The sequence below is a fragment of the Bos grunniens genome, chromosome 13, assembly GCF_055505025.1.
Source record: "Bos grunniens cultivar Pamir isolate PY7600 chromosome 13, Bosgru_T2T1.0, whole genome shotgun sequence".
Lineage (NCBI taxonomy): Eukaryota > Metazoa > Chordata > Mammalia > Artiodactyla > Bovidae > Bos > Bos grunniens.
In genome coordinates, this window is record NC_141177.1 from 22,201,415 (window position 1) to 22,223,100 (window position 21,686).

Sequence of the window (21,686 nt, forward strand, 5' to 3'; positions counted from 1 at the left end):
TCTAAGGAAGAAACGCTAGATCTCTACACGCAAATGCTTCTGGTTGACACAGCACTGTACTGACACAACTCAGTTCTAGGAAGTCTCACAATTCTTCCCCAATCCCTCAAGAACACATAAAATACTACCGATAACGGATTTTTTCTCTCGCTTAGGAACAAAGGGCTCCTGGGAGACGACAGTGTTTGGACGAGCCTTGAAACAAGCTGCTTCTTTCTGCTGTTTTAGTTCTTCGTCCAGCTGTAAGAAAGAAAATCTGTCAGCCAAGCAACCACCAACTCTCCATAACTACCACCTCAATTACTCAAGTTCGAATGTTTCTGAACTGTTTCATCTATAAAGACACCAGGTGATTATTAATCAATACCATGGGAACACAATGACCTAAATCCAGATTGTAAAACCTAGATAGGACAAACAATCCCATTTATTCAACATACAAAATGCACATAGAGCAGCCTATAGGTGAAAAGGGATTTAGAGATTTATCAAACCAATATAAAATATGGACCTTTTCTTGATCCTGATTTGAACAATTCAACTGTTTTAAAAATGAGAGATAGGGGATATATGAATGCTATTTGTCACTATTAAGAAATTACTATTAATCTTTTTAAGTGTGATAATAGCACTGGAGTTATGAAATTCTTTTAATCCTTGCATTTTAAAGTTACACATTGAAGTATTTTTGAATAAAATGAGATAGCACCTAGGATTTGCTTCAAAATAATCTTGTGTAGGCAGAAATATCCAGTATAGAGATGAGTAGGTAGAAAGTTAGATGAAGTAAGATTTTCCATGTTTTGAGCACTAGAAAACACGGTGCCAGGTTCATGGAAGTTCATTATACTATTCTTTCTTTTATATAAGTCTGAAAAACTTAAAAAAATCTTTTTATTTTGGAAAATACCCCCCACATTCTATGTCATGACTGCTTTCAAAGCAACAGTCCTAAGTTCTCCTAGAGAACAGTGCCAACAAGGGGCCTAGATTTAGTAACGTAGTCAATCATATCTCTTGGGCTTCAACAGTGGTGACTTTCTATAAAGATCAAGCCTGAGCCCCTTTTGGACAGATTCCAAAATAAGAGATAATATTAATACTGACAAACTTAGGGATTCAGATTTTTTTTCCAGACAAGGCAGAATTAGATCCCAACTAAACCAGCCAACAACCGATTAACTGTTTTAAATCACCTATCATCTATAAAGAGCAAATAGCACACAGTGTGTTGAGAAAACATACTCTATTGAGAATTTATTTTTATCACATAGTTGCTTATTAAAGCAGCAACAGAAAAAAGTGAATATTTAATGAGCAGGTCTAGTAGATGAAATAAATGAGATCTTTAAGAATCTCCTGTCACAAAAAGAGTCTATCAGCTCTCATATTCTCCAGATGATCACTTACAAACTTAAGCTTATAGACCAAATCCAGCTTGCAATGTCTTTTTGTACAGCCCTTAGGCTAAAGATGGTCTTTATATTTTTAAAGAGTTGAAACACACAACATGTGACAGAGACCATATGTAACCGATACAATCTATAATACTTAATATATGGTATTTTATAGAAAAAGTTTTCTGACCCCTGACTACAGTAAGAGTCCCTAAAACAATCTGGTATGTTAGTTCCCAGATGAAGCCTGGTGTAGCGGGTCTACCTACTGCAACAAACCAACAGTCGAGCAATTCACATTTTAACTGCTCTCCCCATCCCCACCTGGTGCTTCCAAGTCTGTGCCTTCAGGGCACCTCTTCTGTCTGTCTCCAAGCAGAATGGCTCAACCTGGGTGGTATTCTTCACCTTCTTTTCTGGCAGGTTAATGGTGTCAAAGTGAGGCAAAGGATGTGCCTTGAACTTGGGCACCTAACAGAAAAGAAAATGTAAGATTTAAGATAAGGTCTTTCTAGTCAGAAAGCCACAGCTGCTCCAGAATATTTGGATGAATCTGAAAAATATGAAAGGCAAGTTTTTCAAACCAGCATGGTACAGAAAACTAATAAGCTCAAAAGGAAATTGAGGTTTTCCTCCCAATTTTGCCAATAACTACCAGCATGATCCTGGGCAAGTCACTTAACTTCCTTGTGCTTAACTTCCAGAATGGCTATTTAAATTACTTGCCCTATTTATACTTCATAAGGTTCTTAGAGGAATCAAAGGAAGTTAGTGATTATACAGTTAAAAGTACAACATAAGGAAGTTCCCTGGTGGTCCAGTGGTTAAGAACTGCCTTCCCTGCAGGAAACACAGGGAACTAACATGTCATGGGGCAACTAGAGAGCCCACATGCTCTGGGGCCCATGACCCACAACTAGAGAGTCCATGTGCTGCGATGAAGATCCCGCAAGGTGCAACTAAGACCTGATGCAGCCAAATAAATATACTTTTTAAAAAGTGCAAGATAAAAGATTACCTTTGAGGGATTAAAGACTAGTATTAATATTATGCTACTTATAGAAATGGAACACCCACCTCTCCTTTCTGGAGTTCTTTTATTTTCTTCTCTTTCTGTAACTGACGTTCTTTGTCCCGGGAATCAAAAGAAAAAGGGCATACTTCCACAGTTCTCCCCACTGGGATCTGGGGCTTAAAAGGCATTCCAAAATATGGCACAGGTTGAGCTCTTATCATTACTGGCTCCTCCTCTTCCTAAGGGAAAAAATTGCAGTTTAGAGACAAGATTTCTCACTCTCTCGCCTCCTCTGAATGTGAAGTCAGAAGACAATATATGAAAGAAGTCATTAAGGCAAGTCACTCAACCTCTCAGGTGTCTTAGCTTCCTTTTCTATCAAAGAGGGATACCTACCAACTCACCAACCTAAGTCATTTATTAACTCACAGGGGTACGATCAACGTGAAAGCATTTTCACAAAAAGTAACACAATTACTTTTAAAGGATCTAAAATTTTTCACAGGAAGGTTGGAAAAACTAAATGAGCTCAAACAGTGTGAGTAAAATGAAGAACAGAAGAAAAGTACTAACCAAGCATATATCCTGGCCTCTTTTTTGACCCAGCCTCCAGACTCTGCTAAAACATGTGACTGGGAGTATTTCCAGTTGCCAAACCCAGAATAGGATCAAGTAAGTTGACTGGGTTCAAGCTGGTAACATAAGATTACTGTGTATTCTAGTTTCAAATGAATCTATAAAAAGGTTTATGCTTGAGATATGCTATAAAATTACCCTAACTCTGGATATTTATAGATAAAAAGGGAGATGTAATAAGAAACTAGCCTGATCAATGACAGTTTATATATTCCAGCTTCATGAACCATCACCACATAGTCACCTCTTTACCCCTTGGGTCAATGGAGATAGGATAGGGCAGATGTAACTACTTAGTGTGAATTTTAAAAGTCCTTCACTGAATGATGACAATAGCTCAGGCAAAATAGAGTATAGGTCTTAAAAAAAGACTGATTTTTCAATCCAATGGAAACAAACATGTTACAACCAGTTACCACTGAAAGCCAAGATGACTCATCATTGTCATTCAGTTGCTAAGCCATGTCCAACTCTTTGAGACCCCATGGACTGCAGCACACCAGGCTTCCCTGTCCTTCACTGTGCCCCAGAGTTTGCTAAGATTCATGTCCATTGAGTTGGTGATGCCGTCCAACCATATCATCCTCTGTTGCCCTCTTTTCCTCCTGCCCTCAATCTCCCAGCATCAGGGTCTTGTCCAATGCATCAGCTCTTTGTATCAGATGGCCAAAGTATCAGAGTTTCCACTTCAACATCAGTCCTTCCAATGAATATTCAGGGTTGATTTCCTTTAGGACTGACTGGCTTGAACTCCTTGCTGTCTAAGGGACTTTTAAGAGTCTTCTCCAGCACCATAATTCTAAAGCATTAATTCTTCGGCACTCAGCTTTCTTTATGGTCCAAGTCTCACATCCGTATATGACTACTGGAAAAACCATAGCTTTGACTAGACGGACCTTTGTTGGCAAAGAGCCTCATACACTTACTACTTTGTTCTTGGAAGAGGAAAAATAGATGACCAATCATTCATACCCACTGTTAAGACAACTTCAGGCAAGAATGACTGCCTTTGAATTCCTCTATGTTTAAGAAACAGTAACATTTAGATTTGGAGAAGGGCATGGCAACCCTCTCCAGTATTCCTGCCTGGAGACCCATGAACAGAGGAGCCTAGTGGGCTACAGTCCATAGGATCACAGAGTCGGACACAACTGAAGTGATTTAGCATGCACGCAATGCTTAAATTGATTATGCAGAAGGAGTAGAGATCCCATCCTAGGGAATCACCTCATCTTCTTTGGTGGGCATTCTGATTCTGTTCTTCAGAGCAAAGGCTGGTGACTTTGGAACAGTGATTGGAAGCTCTTTCTTTTCAGGAACACCCTGAAGGGAGTAAGCAACTCAATTAGATATCCCAGAACAATCTCAACTAGGTTATGTGATGAAATTAATACCTTTCTTAGAAGTTCATGTATCAGAAATCAAAAAAGGCTAGTTGTTATTTATCCACCTAACACTGGTATGTATTAGTACTCAAAAGGTGTATTAACATGATAGAAGATCAACAAAAAACATAGTTTGAGTTGTATATTCAATAAAAAATAAAACTCATCAAAATATTTTTTGGTATTTTTGAAAAACACCACAAAATAAACTAACGTCAATATTTTATTGCTTCTCTCCCTTTTATATCCCAATCCCTTAAAAAAAAAAAAATCAAAAAGGATTTCCAAATGTTAACTAGGGACAGAATATGGTCCATTCTGCTAAACCTATTTCACATACAGCTCTACAATAAGAATTTATATTTTAAAATGTTACAACGGCACCCCACTCCAGTGCTCTTGCCTGGAAAACCCCATGGATGGAGGAGCCTGGTGGGCTGCAGTCCATGGGGTCGCTGAGTCGGACACGACTGAGCGACTTCACTTTCCCTTTTCACTTTCATGCACTGGAGAAGGAAATGGCAACCCACTCCAGTGTTCTTGCCTGGAGAATCCCAGGGACGGGGGAGCCTGGTGGGCTGCCGTCTCTGGGGTCGCACAGAGTCGGACACAACTGACGTGACTTAGCACGCACGCACGTACCCTCAAAAGGTGAATGGAAAAAAGCACTGGGCAAGGTCTAGCTTAATTTCCTTTTGCCAAATAACTGGACAAAGAGCAAGAAGTTAACAAAAATACACAAGAGGCTTAATCTCAAGAATTTTAGAAACTATAATCAGGCATTTTTCATCTAAAAGACTGAGTAATACACTTTAAAGACTAATTAATACCAGTGTTGGTTGGCATGTGACGAGAAGTTGGCAGTCACATACAGTTGGGTGAGGTATAGGACATAAGCTGGTACAATCTTTAGGAATTAGCTATTAAACCTTTAAATGGTCATTCTCTTTCACCCAATATTACACCCTAATATTTGACCTCTAGTTTAGTTTTTAGGTATATTTCAATATAACATTTTTAAAAAGAATAAAAACTGGTTAAATCCTTTCTTAAACTGTGGTGTATATCCACACAATAGAATATTATACGTCATCAAAAAGAATAAAATAAATCTTTATTACTGACATAGAACAGTATTCATAATATTGAGAGAGGAGGGACAAGTGGCTGAAACAAAATATTTTGTGTTTTTAAAATGTACATGTAGGAAGACAAATACATGGTATCACTCACATGTGGAATCAAAAATTTTTAAATAATATAAATGAACTTATTCACAAACAGAAACAGACTCACAGATCTCAAAAATAAACTTATGGTTACCAAAGGGGAAATAGGAGCAAGGGGATGGGGGGTGGACAGGGATAAATTAGGAGCTTGGGATTAACACACACACTACTATATACAAAACAGAAAATCAACAAGGACCTACTATATGGCACAGAAAACTCTATTCAATATTCTAAAATAACCTACATGAGAAAAGAATCTGAAAAAAATGACTATATGTGTATGTATATAACAGAATCACTTTGCTGTACATCTGAAACTAACACACTGTAAATCAACTATACTCCAAAAAAATTTTAATAAGTCAAATCAAAAGATATCTGCATATACACTAAAAATAAAACAAAAAATATATATAATTAATCTAAGCATAGAAAATAAAATTCGAAAAGAACACCAAACTATCAACTCTCACATCTCTTTGGGAGCAGATTAAAAGAGGCATTTAATCTCTATATTCCTTTATTCTTACACATTCAACTCCTTCAAAGATTTTCCTGCTTTGTGATTCCAAAACACTGCCAACATTTCAAATCCTTTCTGACTGAATTATGTGTATCATCATACTATGCACGTGATTCAAACGAATATATTTTAGAAAGCTGTTCCAGAAGTATTTTCTAACTCTGCTAGAGTTTACCCTCTATCATGAATCTGGCAATCTCTAGGGCTGTTGTTCTGCGTATAGTGTATGACCAGATCAATTTCTTAAATATCTTAAAGACATCCTCAGTAACTCCTTATTTGTTACACCCATATCCATATGCTTCCCCCATCAGCTCTCTATTCCACTTCTGTAACTCTTCATTGTTATGCCATAGGCCACACCGTCTATTGCCTGTACCGTTCCACTAGCCCACTAACAACTTTCAGCTTCTCATCTCATTCTGCGAGTCCATCTTCTTATACAGTCAAAAGATCTGATCATCTTACTTCCTGGTTTAAAATTCTTTAATGGCTCCTAATGTCTACTTCGGAGAAGGCAATGGCACCTCACTCCAGTACTCTTGCCTGGCAAATCCCATGGACGGAGGAGCCTGGTAGGCTGCAGTCCATGGGGTCGCTGAGGGTCAGACACGACTGAGCAACTTCACTTTCACTTTCATGCATTGGAGAAGGAAATGGCAACCCACTCCAGTGTTCTTGCCTGGAGAATCCCAGGGACGGGGGAGCCTGGTGGGCTGCCGTCTATGGGGTCACACAGAGTCGGACACGACTAAAGCGACTTAGCAGCAGCAGCAGCAATGTCTACTTAGAACAGTATAACATATTCCTTAGCATGAAGGACTGCTGCTGCTAAGTCACTTCAGTCGTGTCCGACTCTGTGTGACCCCATAGACGGCAGCCCACCAGGCTCTCCCATCCCTGGGATTCTCCAGGCAAGAACACTGGAGTGGGTTGCCATTTCCTTCTCCAATGCATGAAAGTGAAAAGGGAAAGTGAAGTCGCTCAGTCGTGTCCAACTCTTAGCGACCCCATGGACTGCAGCCTACCAGGCTCCTCCATCCATGGGATTTTCCAGGCAAGAGTACTGGAGTGGGGTGCCATTGCCTTCTCCAGCGTGAAGGACAAGATGCTTCATAATTTGATACCCTGACTGACTCTCCAGGCATGTCTCCTGTCCCTCTTTAGACATCACCTTCTAGCCACAATGAACTACTGGCAACTGCCAAAATTTAACACTGGTTCTCATCTCAATACCTTTGCCTATGCTCTCTCTGAAATGCTCCAGCTGCTAGGAAGTATCTAATCTTTCTTTTCAAGCCTCCACTAAAGCATCTCCTCTTTTATAAAACCCGTCAGTAGATCACTCCCTGAACCTACTGACCCCACTCTCCCTTGTACATAGTTTATTATGGTACATACAAAAACTTCATTGCAGGACTTCCCTGGTCGTCCAGTGGTTGAGAATCCACCTGCCAATGCAGGGGACACAGGTTTGATCCCTGGTCTGGGATGATCCCACATGCCACTGGGTAACTAAGCCTAGAGGCCACAACTAGTGATGAACCAGAGCTCCTCAGAGCCCGTGCACGGCTAGAGAAGAGCCCCCATTCACATCAACTAGAGAAAGCCTGTGCACAGCAACAATAAATAAATTTATTAAAAAAAAAAAACCTTCATTGCCCTTGTTGATTTAAGATATTCATCTCCTCCTGTTATGAGTGCTTTGAGAGTACGGACTGTTATTCCATCAGTCCCTAATACCTAACACAGATCTTGGCAAGTATCAGGCATTCAGTAAATGTTTGTTGAATGAATACTGTAAGCATGAATAACAGAATTTATACCTTGAAGACTCTTGGACTCTAATTTGTACCTTGGGAGACTTCTTAATCCCAACAATGCTGCAACTGCTCCAAACATGTTTGGAATGCCTTTCTTGGAGTGGCCTTCAAAGCCAGTTTTAGGGCCATGCAAGGCAGTTGCTCACTCTTTAGTTTTAATTAAGCAATACTGTTTCCAGCTTTACTACTTTGGACTACTCTGAAGTTTTAGTTCTGAATGACTTTAGACCGACTCCTAAAAGCTAATTATCTTTAAAGTATCAAGACCTGGTATTGTTGAAGAGATCCAAAAAACTGTCACAACATCCAAGACAAGTGGCTTTTCCAAAATGCTTTGTACACACTATCAATCTTTGGAAAGAATACATACTCTCTCAAGGTGACTACTGTAAAGGGGAGCTTCAATCTGCTGTGAAAAGTTGTCACACACTTTCCAAAGAAAATCAGAATCACTAATATAGTAAAATTTAATACAGAACTTATAACCAGACTGACAAAAGTTTATGAAATGGGTTTTCATCTAATGCTTACCAGAAAACAACAAAAATCTCTTGTTCTACATCCTGGACAGGTGGACACTAGCCTGGAGCTTGAACACAGCCAGGACAGGTGGAAATGGAAAGAACACTGAACAAGAAGTCAAAGGTCTTATCTAGCCCAGCTTTCATTCTAATCTGTATAATGTATCCTTGGTTTTTTTTTTCTTTTCATAAAAATAATTGAAATAAATATCTGAGAACTCATTTAGTTCTAAAATAATTCCTCATTTCCTACTTTTCCCCTCTGTCTGCATCCTCCCAGCAGAGAGATGTGCATTTTAAAAGAAATCTCTAATAAGTAAGCCAGGAAAAAGATATTTATATGAGTGGGATCAATCCTCATATTACTTGAGGGAGAAGGAATGGTGATTTATGAAAATCAACTTTGCAGCAACTATTTATCCATACCCCATCTCCACTGCAATCAAAGCCAATAGGGGGCTCATTCAGAAATAGAGATAAAGAAACAGAGAAAGCTTCTGTTTTACTGTTTTAAAGTTGTTTTTAGTTATAAGCTCCTTGAGGGTAGAGATACTGCCATTTGCATTCCTCTAGAGCACCTACAAGTAGTAGTAATTGTTCAGGGAACATATGTTGATTAGTATCACTGTCCTTATTTGTCTACATGCCAATCTGCTCTTCTAGACTGTGAAAGCTTTGAGGATGAAGGCTGTTTCTGATTTCATTCGAATTCCCAGTGTCTAACACAGGCTGATGGGTTTCAGCTTATATGGTCTCTCACACAGTTGTTCAATACCCCAGTGTCTATGCTATGCTTAGATGTTGGGGAAGCAGGAGTGAACAATACAGACAGACATAGTCCTTGCTATCTGGGAGCTCACATTCTAGTGGAGGAAAGAAAAGACAATGAAAGAGTAACAAACCAAGTATTTTTTGATTTTCACAAGTGCTCTGAAGAAACCCAACAGAATATGTAGCTGAAGGAATGGGGAAGCTTTGAAAGGAAGCTGAGGGAGGGTATTTCTAAAGAGCTGATAAATCAGTATAAGCAGGCAACGTGGATGGATAAAAGACACATTTAGGAAAAGCAGCCCGGGATGGCATGTAAGGGGTGAGCACGTCTCCCTAAGGCCGATATGCCCCCAAGTGCCCTGGGACAAGTTATCAGGCCTGTCCCAGAGCAATTAGGAAATTACCATGAAGCAATGTTATCTCAGGGACTATGAAAAAAAATTTTCTAAAGCCTGCTGGTGTCCCCAAGTCCCTAAAATATCACTGCTAAAATTACTCACTGGCCTCACTGATATCATATCCACCTCTGTGGAGCCCCAACTCCCCACTGGATGTCGGCACCAAGTTCACATTTCACACCCTGGAGCTCAAGGCTTTCATCACTCCACCTCGGCCCCAAAAGCCCTTTTCTCATCCCTGCCTCAAGGCCCACTGCTGCCCAAGCCCATCTCTCATCAGCCCCGTTGTCTCCTTGCCACCTATCAACAAGTGGGAGAGCGCAAGAAACGCTGTAAGGACACAGGAAAGAGAGCTTCAGCATCAAGGGGACAGAGATGGAGACAACAGTCGCAGACAGACAGCTGCACTCAGGCTCTGGAGGCGTGTTTTTTTGCTTTAAGAGTCCAGCACTAAAAGTTAAGACACCTAACTTCAGTTCTGCCATCAACTTTTAAAAATGTTCCTATGGGCAAGCCATGTTGTTCCTTCAAAGAAAGCCCCCCTTTTCTAAAAAATGAAGAGAGTAGAAGGAATAAATATATCTATGACTCCTTCTATGCTTTGTTTTCTCTAGAATCCAAAAGTTGACGTCCCTGGAAATTTCAGTAGAGAAAGAGCTGAAAACAAACTCAAAACTGCACTTCTCAGAATAAACAATGATAACAGCATTGTGAGGTAGAGAAACACAGTGTTTAAGGAGATGACGGTTCAAATCCTGGTTCTGCATACTAGACACCTCTTAGCATCTCTTTGCTAATCTGAAAAGTAGGGATAAAAATAGAACCTATTTCTTAAGAGTTGTTATGAGAAATCAATAATATAATTATGTAAAACGCTGCACAATGTAAGCATGCAACAGTTATTACTATTAACAGCACAATTGCATACTCTGTGTCAGACGCTAAGGTCTTCATCGGGGCTCTCTAATCTATGCTGCACCTGACAATCAAAACTCCAGGGGTGGGGCCCAGGAACCTGTTTATGTAACAAAATCCCAGAGGACTCTGAGACCCAGGTGATTTGGCAATGACTACCCTACAGCATACCATATCAGTTCAGTAGGTTCTTACTTACTCACCTAGTGTTTTGCTGATCCATTTATCCAGAACTCTCAACAACATATTACCCAGTACAATACTACTCTATGATCTCACTTAACTAACTCCTAATGAACTCTAGCCACCCATCCCCACTTACCACTTCACCACAACATTTCCAAAGTACAACAAACTGCCAAACCAATTTCCTCCATCAGTGTTTCTAAAAATGGAGCTCAGGTAATACTGGTGATATTTAGGTAGGATGTAGACAGCTTTTTAAAAAATAATCATACATTTTCCTAAGAACCTTTCATTTTAAAAGGTACGTCCTATTTTAATACAATAGCATGGACCTTTGAACCACATTACCTAAATCCATATCCCAGCTCTGCCACTGGCTACTTTATGATCCCATACTGGACTTTAAGTTTCCTAAGAGCAAAATCCACCTCTGCCATGTCTCTTTTTCACCCAGAGCGCCTAATACGATGTCCTGATCACAGTATCCAAACATGTGTGACTGGGGGGGATATGTGGTTGTGAACATGACACTTCTACCAGCTCGCAGGGCTTCCCCACTCTTACCACAACATCTTCCAAGATCTTAGTAGGGCAGGGCCTGGAATGAAATTCATAGTGTTCCTCTTCCAATTTCTTCTTTGACTCCCGCTCCTGGATCCTTTTCTCAATTTCTAAATCAAAGCCAACAGGCTGAGTAGGTGGCTTCACAGGCGGTTTCTTAGGCAAGATGGGCCCACCTTCAAGAATTCTGGGATCAAGTTCCTGTGCTTTGAATTTGTATCTGTAAGGCGAGAATTTAAGTGATAACCACAAAAAAAGATTTTTTTAATAAAATGAAAACTAAACAACAAAGTAGGCCAAAACCAGGAAAAAAAAAAAGTAATCATTAAGATTATCCATCATGTGCAACAAAAATTCAACTCTCTCCATAGCCATTATCCCTGCCTCGAGAGCAAAGAAAAAACAAGACAGTCTAACATCCCCACCACTCTAAAGATTGGGGTTTCTCTTGTACTTCTTTTGAGAAAAGAAACTCCCCCTTCCGAAAAGAAGTACAAGAAGGGAGAAAGAAGGCCACAGGAGACAACCCCCAGACTTAACTCACATTAAATTCCAGTTCTCTCCACTGGTAAGAGTTTTAACAATCCCTTGGGTAGCCATAAAAGGGTGAGATTTATCTAAACCTCAAAGGGCCCTCTTTATTGTAATCGTAAATTCTCCCACCCCAACCTCTGATTATTTTTTTTTTTACCAGTTTACACTCCAGGACAGCTCCCTACTCCCACTTTCAATCCTTTCATCACAGAGGCAAGGCAGAGCCTGTAGCTCAAATACCATAATTTCCAAGGCAAGAAAAACAGTAACTGTCCCCCTTACAGAAGTGAAAAGGAAGCAGGCAGGTTTTTGGAACTCTCCCTCAAATACTGCCAGTGGAACTTACTGTTGCTGCTTCTCAAGCTCCTCGGCCTCCAGATCCGCTGCACTCTTGCAGGTCACAGGCCTTGTACGATGTTTGGTTTGCAGCACAGGAGTCTGTGGGTCTCTGCATATTCTGACCACAGATTTGGAGGGTAATGGCACTGTAAACCAAGAGCACAGACATTCACCTAGCTAAGACCCCGTTTACCTGTAGGTGCTGAACTCAGCTAGGCAGCCCAGAGATGCTAAGCCAGAGAGTGGCTGGCCCCTCACACTCAGCTCAGCTCAGCTCACAACAGTCAGTCTGACAAACATTCAGTCCCTTCTCCCCTATCACTCTTTATTGAGAGGTGATGATAAAGGTAGCCTGTGGGTAAACTCTGCTATCATCTTCTGAATCTAAAATCCATTTGTGTCTGATGGATTTCTTATCACTGCCGAGGCCTGCACTGCCTTTCTACTGACAGTGCCAACTATTTTGCATGTTATTGACAAATAATAAAATAAGGCATTTCTGAAGACCAAGTAACAATTTCCACTATTATGAACTCCTTAAAAGCATCTATATCGAAACATCAAGACTATCTCCCACAGAAAGTCAAATGAAAAAAGTAAAAAAAAAAAAAAAAAGCTATGTCAAAGCATCAATATTAAGATCACCATCACCATTCACAGGAAACACTCACAGAAAATACTATTTACCTGGCCAGAAGCAACCTTGTCAATTTTCATAATTACCCAGAATGAATTTTCTAATTTAGACCTTACCACCTAACAATTGGAGATGGAAAACAAATCTACTTATTTTAGAAATAAGCCAGGCTTCAAGTATACATGTAACTATTATTGAGCTATAATAGTCCAAAATTTTAAATAAAAATCGCAGAAAATAATTTTTCTTTCTATTTGCTAGGATCAAGATTCTAAGAGCAGAATACCAGACTCTAATAAGAGTCACATATATTTGGAAAGTCATGGTTAATACTTACATTTCCATCAGAATAAAAAAGATTATTTTCACGATATAAAATTTGACAAATGGGTACTAGAACATGGTAACATTAGGAAATGCTGTCCTTAAAGGAACTAACTCATCTGACTGCCTAAAATAGCACTAAACAGTGCCTAGGCAAAGGCAGGAAAAATTCAGAAACCTTCAAAGTCAAACAACCAGATTTTGCTTTATCCAGAATACTACCCTGCACGGTTGACAACTAGTTTACACCACACCTCCAATCCTCAAACTTCTTTTAGGAGTTATTTTCATAAAGATACACACTGTCAGATTAGCTTCCTCTCGTCGGTTCACCACCAAATCTACAAACTAACCAACATTTGCACTCATTCCTCTCTTCTACTCCCCTTTCAAAGAACAATCACGCCACCTGTGCTAAGTATCCCTCTCCTACCTGTACAGGGTCTTAACCATTGGTTATCTCTTTTCTCTCCTGTATTTCCCTGCCTGGACTTCTCAGCACACAGACCTGCTCTCCCTATCTTGCAGTTCCTTTGATTCTTATATTTCCTTCCACATTCACAGCACTCACAATAATCTGTGATGACCTGTTTATCTCTCTCACTGAATTACAAACTTGATGTTGAGCACCAAGTCTGTTTTGCTCACTTCTATACTGCCTACATCACACAGAGTGTCTGCTTTGTAGCAGTCAACATTTATTGAACCAATGAACAAAAAGCACACAACAGTAAGTGAATAGAAAGCTTTCATTTTCTGTAGGTAAGTGTGCACCTTGACACATGGCAAAGACAGCCTTGATGTGTCATGACATCTCGTGTTACCTTAATTCCCCTCAGCCAATTACTGACCAGGAGGATCAAGGTGGTTGATGGGTATGAGTGGACAGATAGCCAGGTGGTTTGAGAAATGCTCAACTATGGGTACATTTGTTGTCTGCATACAACATATGCCATGCTTTAGTTCAAAAACTAGGATTTCAACTAAAGACAAATTTGTACCTAAGATGCAAGCACAGGGAATTCTAGGGGAGGCTCCAGCCAAGTATGATACTAGAAAGAAACTTACTAATATCATCCTTCCTGTTCCTCAGGTGGTATCTGGTAGGGGTTCGTTTATGGAATGCTTCGACCTGCTGTGCAAGGGGGACATATGTAGAAGCCGTCTCATCAAATGTTCTTTTCTTTCCTTGTGACAGGTTGAAAGGCATAACAATGGTGCATCCCTTAGTCACTCGGGCCTGAAAAGAAAGAATTAATTCCCTAAATGAAATGTTATGGAAGAGCTCAGATCCACCTCAAGCCTCAAACTCAGCACAGAAGATTAAAAGGAAAAGAATCCATGGAAAGCCAAGATGATTATTCTTCTTGTCGGTCCTTAAGCATGGGTTATAATCTGTATACTCCCATCTTTTAAAAAGGGGGAGAAAGCATCTAGCACTTAACAAACTGTCTATTCTGTTACATAAAGTGATTTTTCCAAGCATGCTCATGTTTTGAAGCAATCAAGAGCAAGTTTTCTTAGAATTAGAAGGGGAAAAAAGCTGTACAGGTATCCCACCCCAAGTCATTTAAAAATTTTAACTGGGCTTCTGGATCAGCTCAGGCAGCTACCTGAATCAAATTCTCTTCTCATATCCTACCCCAAAACTGACTAATGAAGAAGCCCACTCCTTGGGTCACTAATTTTTATAAAATTAGTTTCTGACTGGAAGTAAAACTCAAGGACCTACATCTCAAACGAAGAATCACAACTCCAGGATTTAAGTCTGCAAAGGACTGACTTAAACAAGTAATGCTGGTGATTTCCCTGGTGGTACAGTGGGTAAGAGTCTTCCTGCCAATGCAGGGAACCTGGGTTTGATCCCTGGCCCGGGAATATTTCACACGTTGTGGAGCAACCACAACTACTGAAACCCGTGCACACTAGGGCCCAAGAGCCCCAGCTACTGAGTTCATGTACTGCAGCTACTGAAGCCCGTATGCCTAGAGCCTGTGCTCTGCAACAAGAGAAGCCACTGCAACGAGCAGCTCATGCACCACAACAAAGAGTAACCCCTGCTCGCCACAACTAGATAAAGCCACACACAATGATAAAGGCCCAGTGCAACCAAAAACTAATTTTTTAAAAAGAGATTAACCTACTTAAAAAAAATGATGCTGGTGACTGCAAATGCAAGTAGAAATTCTTAGTGCTAGATTTTTAATTTAGGATTATTACTGCTTTTGTTAGCGCTCTGGTAACAAAACTGTATAGGATTTGAGTGGTCTGCCCCAACTTGACTTTCCCCATAAACCCATTATAGTTTGCACAAAACTTTGCAGACACAAGATTTTTTTAAACAAATGTTTAATAGCACAAGCCATAACAAGCCTGTACCTACAATTTGCCACATGTAATTCTATGTGTTTTATGTACATTCTCAATTCAGTTTTCACAGTAATTTGATAAGATGCTTCCCAGAGAAAGTGATTTATTCAAGATCACACAGCTAACAGGGGGCAAAGTGAGGATTTAGATATATTTTAACTGAAAGACACATGCTTCTCTCAATTACATTATCAACAGTGACCATAAATACTACACCAGAATCTTCGCTGAATAACTAACAAGAATATTAACTTAGACAGTCAACTTACAGGAGATGGAGGATGCTTTCGCAGTTCCGATGTAAAGTTCACTTCCTTATACTCCTCCTGGTTTTTAGGATGCTGTTTGACCCGCTCATCTGTGCGGAAGTGGAAGTCAACTGCTTTGGTTACCTGGCTCACTGATTTCTTCACAGGTTGTCCTGAGTAAAAAGTACAGTAAAACATACAGGTAACACGAATAATACAGAACATACATACAGTAAGTCCCTTTTTAGTCAGTCCTTTTGTTATTTCTATTACCATGGATCTAACTTTATTTACTCTCTGCATATAACCCAATTTGAAACAGTCCTCAAGGACACCAAAATATGTGCCTTATTCATTTAGTACTATTGAGTTTGAGGGCCTTCAGTCAGATGCAAATTGTAATAAGGTAGCAGAGGGGAGAAGAATCCCATCTCCCAGGTGTGTTCATAGCTCTGGAGACACAGAGAAACTGGAATACTTTTGACAAGAAAAGCTATGAAATGACTTTAGAAACACACTTAACTAAGCATCTCTAAAAGGGAGACCCCATAAACTCCAAAGATGCTTTTCAACCCAGTAAGCAGAGCTTTACAGCTTTGACTTCACCAATATAATTATGCTAAAGCAAAAAAGAATTCCGATCCTTTCAGCTCCCCCAGTCATACTTTCCTCCCCAGCTACAAGTAGATTCACTCAACTTTCTTCTCCTCTGCTTAGGATAAAATAGGGAAAAAAAAAAAAAAATTGGTCTGTCCAACTGCTCTATCTTCTGTCTTAATCCTAGTTCCTTCTTTTTCTAATACAAAGAAAAAGAATTAGGAGGTAAAAAGAGGAAGAGATTAATTCTACTTGGGAAAACGAGGTAAGAACTCATGGAAAAGACCTCAAAAGATGGGTGTCAAAAAAAAAAAAAAGATGGGTGTGACTTCTACAGTTAGAGATGGAGAGGAACGACAACATGCTCTAAGAAAGGACCAATGTACATAAAACATTCTAGGGAATGATCATTGGGATATGAATGGCACCCATGTCCAGCCTCCTAAATAAACACATCTTTTTACACTGACTACTGACCAAGAAAGACATTTTTGCTTTTGAGACTTTAAAAACTACCAAGGGTATGAGAAGCACCACCTCATAAATCAGACTCAATCAGAACCAAACTGACCTGCTCCTGCAAGAGCAAACTTTTTGAATTCTTCATTCCTTTTCCGCATCTCTACCACTTCCTGCTGCATTTTCATTCTCTTTTCCAACTCTTGCTCCTCAGTACTTTTTAGAATCTTCTGCCTAAAGGGCAAATAAGTAAAGGAGATGAGAGAGGAGAGAAGAAAGAGATTTAATGGTAAAAAAAAAAAAAAATCTAAAGCCATTATATAGATTAGATTTTTAACATGGGATAAAATAACCATCAAAACCAAAAAGTATTATCCAAGAAATCAATACTAACCTAGATAACACTATGAAAAAAAAAGATGCAAAATTTATTCCAAAATATTGAAAAAATTTCAGAAAAAAAGTTAAAATAGACTACAGAGGATTTTACAAAATATCCACAAATTTGACTGTATAATGATTAATTTTCATGCCACAAGAAAAACCAAAAAACCAGTAGTAATATTTTCAATAAACACAGCAAAAGGTTAATATACATAAAATATATACTATGATAAAGAGAAAAGCCTTTGGAGTAGAGCCAACCAGAGTTCAAATCACAACCCTGTTGTTTCATTTCCTTCCTATGTAATCTTGAGAAAACTATTTGACCTCTATGAACCTCAGTGTTCCCCAGTTTAAATGGGTAATACAAATACTCATTTTCACAGAATACTTGTGACTATTAAAAACCAGACAGTTTCTGAAATAATTGACATAGTATAAGTTCAATTTAAAATAGCCATTCTTAAGAAAAACCAATAATCAAGTAGTCATTCTTAGTAATGAAACATCACTAAGACCACTTACAGATAAATAAAAAGGAAACAACTCTGGAAAAGATGTTTACAGCAACAGTAATACAATCCTGTTAGCAAACAAATAAAAATTAAAATAATTTGATGCCATCAACATTACATCAGTGAAATTTGAAACAATTTTAAAGTAAAAAATTCAATACAGGTGAGACTACAAGGAAATAAAAATATTCAAAGTTGATGGCACTAAAAATTCACACATTTATTTCAGAAATAAAACTGACAATATCAATAGCCATAAAAAGGATCATACTCATAGACCAAGGAATTTCTCTTTCCTTATCTTGAGGAGACTATTCAAAGAAAAGAATCTCTCTATAAAGATGTTCACTGATTCCTTGTAACAGTGAAAAATTTGAAACAGTGTTTTTAACAGGAAATTTTCCAATTAATATAAAGAATGTAAACCATCAACCAAAAGGAAAGATAAATGTGAAGATTTTGTAGCAGTACAGAAAATAAGAGTTTCATAGTGAGTGAATAAAGCAAAATCCAAAGACTGCTTAAATACTGACTGTAAAAATAGGTATTTTACTTGAGTAAAGTCCAGAATGGAGCTTGAAAAAGTAAATACTGTTCAATTTAGGTAATTGGCCACGTGATATGAAGAGAGGACTCAGAGGAAAGACCCTGACGCTGGGAAAGAATGAAGGCAGGAGGAGGACACAACAGAGGATGAGAGGGTTGGATGGAATCACTGATTCAACAGACATGAGTTTGGGCAAGTTCCAGGAGACTGTGAAGGACAGGGAAGCCTGGCAAGCTGCAGTTCACAGGGTTGCAAAGAGTCAGACATGACTGAGCGACTAAACAAGAACTTTTACTAACTTTTTTCTATTTCTTTTACATTTGTTTTAATAGTTTATTTTTTTTCAATGTATAAAACTCAAGCACCCACTAGGACATAAACAATGTACCTTACCATGGTGACAGCCTTTAGAGTTTCCCAGGCTCCATGTGCTTCAAACAGACTATAGTTGTACACATTTGTAATTTTACTCTGATTCTAAAGCTGAAATTCAGCAAAATATCATACCTTACAGGTGGGATACAAGGCGCAGTATGTCTGCCCTTGGCTTTTTCAGGGGAAGATTCATTCTTTTCAGAAATATCTTGACAAGCATTGCCTTCTTCCTCTTCTTCTAAATTCTTTTTATTGTGAGAACTTGAGTTGAAAAGGACAAAAAATATCTCAATCCCCTATAGCATACAAATATCTCAATCTCCTCCCCAGATCTACTACTACACATGGCTTAAGTTTTTTCATTCTTTAGGACAACAGCCATACTTCAACAGCCAAGGTTCTTTCAACAGTATCATCAGTTTATATATAACAATAGCTACAACAAGCAAACTTTGCGAACACCAACAGAAGTCAGGTAAGAGTTGTCTGGTGATGGTTCAGGAAGGTGGGAAGAGATTCCAACTGCTCATCATCAAATGAACAAATGCAAGATAGTTTCCTTTCCAAAATTTATGTCGCTTTAAATGGCAACCCACTCGGTATTCTTGCCTGGAAAATCCCATGGACGGAGAAGCCTGGTAGGCTACAGTCCATGGGGTCACAAAGAGTCAGACACCACTGAGAGATTTCACTTTCACTTCTTATTGACAGAACTCTAATTTTGTTTGGGGCAGCCAACATATGACGGTAAAAATATTGTACTTGCTTCAACAATCTCTACTGCAACTAGAGGGGATCTAATTTACAGTTCAGTCAACTACTGTATAAACATAAGCATTACTGGAAAATATTTTACTTTCCTATTATGGATGCTACCCCTCTTTCTTCGCCAGACCCTTCTCTTGAACATGGATATAATACCTAGAGATAGAGAAGCTATCTTGTGATAATGAGGCAACAAGCACAAGGAAGAAGCTAAGAAACACAGAGCAGCCGTCTTGAGCAGCAAGTATGGGGGGAAAAAAAAAACCACTAAGACTCAGAAATGTCATCGAACCAAAGCTAGCAGCAAACTACTTTCAGAATTCTATGAAGCAAATAAATCACTGTTCTTTAAACTTCTCTAATTAAATTGGCTACCATATTACCTTCAACAAAACGCACTCCTAACTGACAAAAATAAGAACAAGCACCGTGTATTCTGCTTGCTATTACCATAGGAGCAAACAGGGGTAAAATCTATGCCAACTGACAGAAGCTGTGGCTACTTACACTTTCATTTTTTTGGAGGGTGGAAATTCATTGATGATTACAGGAGTACCACATCTCTTGGCTTTCATTTTTACATGCTGCTTTTCTTTCTGTTCCAAATTCTTCTTAGCAGAGAGTCTGAGAGATCTTCTATGGTAGAAGAATTGACAAAACTTATCTGTAATGAATACATCTACTAGATATGTTGCAGAAATGTGAAAATACGTCAAACTACAAAGGCTATTTGTACAAACTACAAAAATGGTATTATTTCCACTCTAAAAATCTAATGTCTTATTGATAGCTTTTGAAAATTCACCATAAAATGTTGGTACTTTAAGTGCACTGGTATTTGTAAATCAAACCTCAATAAAGTTGATTTAATTTTGTAAAAAGGCACTGGTACAACTCCTTCCTTTTGAAGGTATCAGTAAAAGTAAAAAAAAAGATGAGGTGACTTGACCCTGTTACACAGCTAACTAGTCAGCCTTGAAGTTAGAAGATCTCCTGGAAATTTACTGAAGTGTTTATTTTCTCCTCTTTTAGTCATGACCCCCAATTTTTCTTAAAATATGTAACACATAACAAAAAGTACACAAAAACCAAGTTAAGTTAATGATTATAAAGTGAAGACTCATGAAATCACCACCCAAACTAAGAAACAAAACACTGGCAGCAGGTGCTACCTTGAATTTTACAGTAATGACTACTTTGGCTTTATCTTTTTTACCATATAGACATGCATTCCATAAACACTGTATGTTGGTTTGAAAAGAAAATAAAAACTTTATACATTTTTGTCTTGCTTTCTGTCTCAATATTATGTTTGTGAGATTCAACCACATTTATTCACGGAGTTCTAATTCACGAATTTTCAATGCCCTGTAACATTCATTATAGGAACATACCACTATTTATCCAATCAACTGTTGATTCTCACATATGTCTCCTGATATACACATTGTTGTTGTAAGACTGCTAAGTCACAGGACTTTGGTTTATTAACTAAAGTTATTTTCCAAGGTGTTTTTACCAACTTATGCTTACACTGGCAAATTTATAAGAGTCTGTATTGCTCTACATTCTCCTAAACACTTGGTATTGTCAATGACTTAATTTCAGTCATACAGATTGGTATATATTAATCATAGAGCCTCACTGTGGTTTTAGTTTGCTTTTCCCAGGGAGATTGAGCACCTTTTCACATGTTTATTGGCCATTTGGTTATCATATTTCATTAAGTACTAGTTAAGTGTCCTGGTTTTCTACTGCATTGTGAATCTTTTTCTGATTAGTAGGAATTCTTTATATACTGTGCATATGAGCCCATTGTAGGTTTTAAGTGTTACAAATATCTCCCGCCAATCTAGGGGTTGGCTTCTCACTCCTTTTTTTGGGGGGTGTGGGGGCGTGGGGCTTCTCACTCTTTATGGTATCATTTGATTAGATAGTAAGTTCAAAAAGCACTTCTTCCTAAAAAGCATGTCAGTGCTTTTCTGTGTGGATTCTATTTAAGAAGTCTTTCCCTATTCCAAGGTCATGAAGATATTCTCCTGTATTTCCTTACTTGAGCTATGTTTTCACATTTAGATCTACAATTCACCTAGTACTGACTGTTTTATATGGAGTGAGATAGATGACAACTCCCATTTTGTTCTATTTGGCTACCCATTGTCCAGTCATTGTTTACTGAAGGGGAAAAATAAAAACATCCTCTCCTCATAGGCATGCAATACCACTTTT

The 21,686-nt window shown here is 38.7% G+C and overlaps 1 protein-coding gene and 1 long non-coding RNA gene across 48 annotated transcripts in view; one reads left to right on the forward strand and one right to left on the reverse strand.

Moving 5' to 3' along the window:
• The window catches only part of TPX2 (TPX2 microtubule nucleation factor), a 54,364-nt gene that overhangs the window by 3,040 nt on the left and 29,638 nt on the right, over positions 1-21,686 (reverse strand). For 36 of the 47 annotated variants that reach the window (XM_086332484.1, XM_086332473.1, XM_086332477.1 and 33 more), the window contains 11 exons: positions 19,965-20,093; positions 18,825-18,953; positions 16,984-17,105; positions 15,837-15,988; positions 14,266-14,437; positions 12,244-12,382; positions 11,367-11,583; positions 4,276-4,371; positions 2,475-2,651; positions 1,722-1,868; positions 129-240 (listed from right to left, as the gene is read on the reverse strand). In XM_086332484.1, the coding sequence (XP_086188610.1) occupies positions 129-240; positions 1,722-1,868; positions 2,475-2,651; positions 4,276-4,371; positions 11,367-11,583; positions 12,244-12,382; positions 14,266-14,437; positions 15,837-15,988; positions 16,984-17,105; positions 18,825-18,953; positions 19,965-20,093 (1,592 nt within the window). The remainder of the gene's footprint in view (positions 1-128; positions 241-1,721; positions 1,869-2,474; positions 2,652-4,275; positions 4,372-11,366; positions 11,584-12,243; positions 12,383-14,265; positions 14,438-15,836; positions 15,989-16,983; positions 17,106-18,824; positions 18,954-19,964; positions 20,094-21,686) is intronic. The other 11 variants (XM_086332496.1, XM_086332493.1, XM_086332488.1 and 8 more) reach the window with 1 other exon arrangement.
• Positions 156-8,754, forward strand: LOC147360436 (uncharacterized). Its single transcript, XR_015139150.1, has 2 exons — positions 156-349; positions 8,583-8,754. It is a non-coding gene; the product is annotated as an uncharacterized LOC147360436 (long non-coding RNA).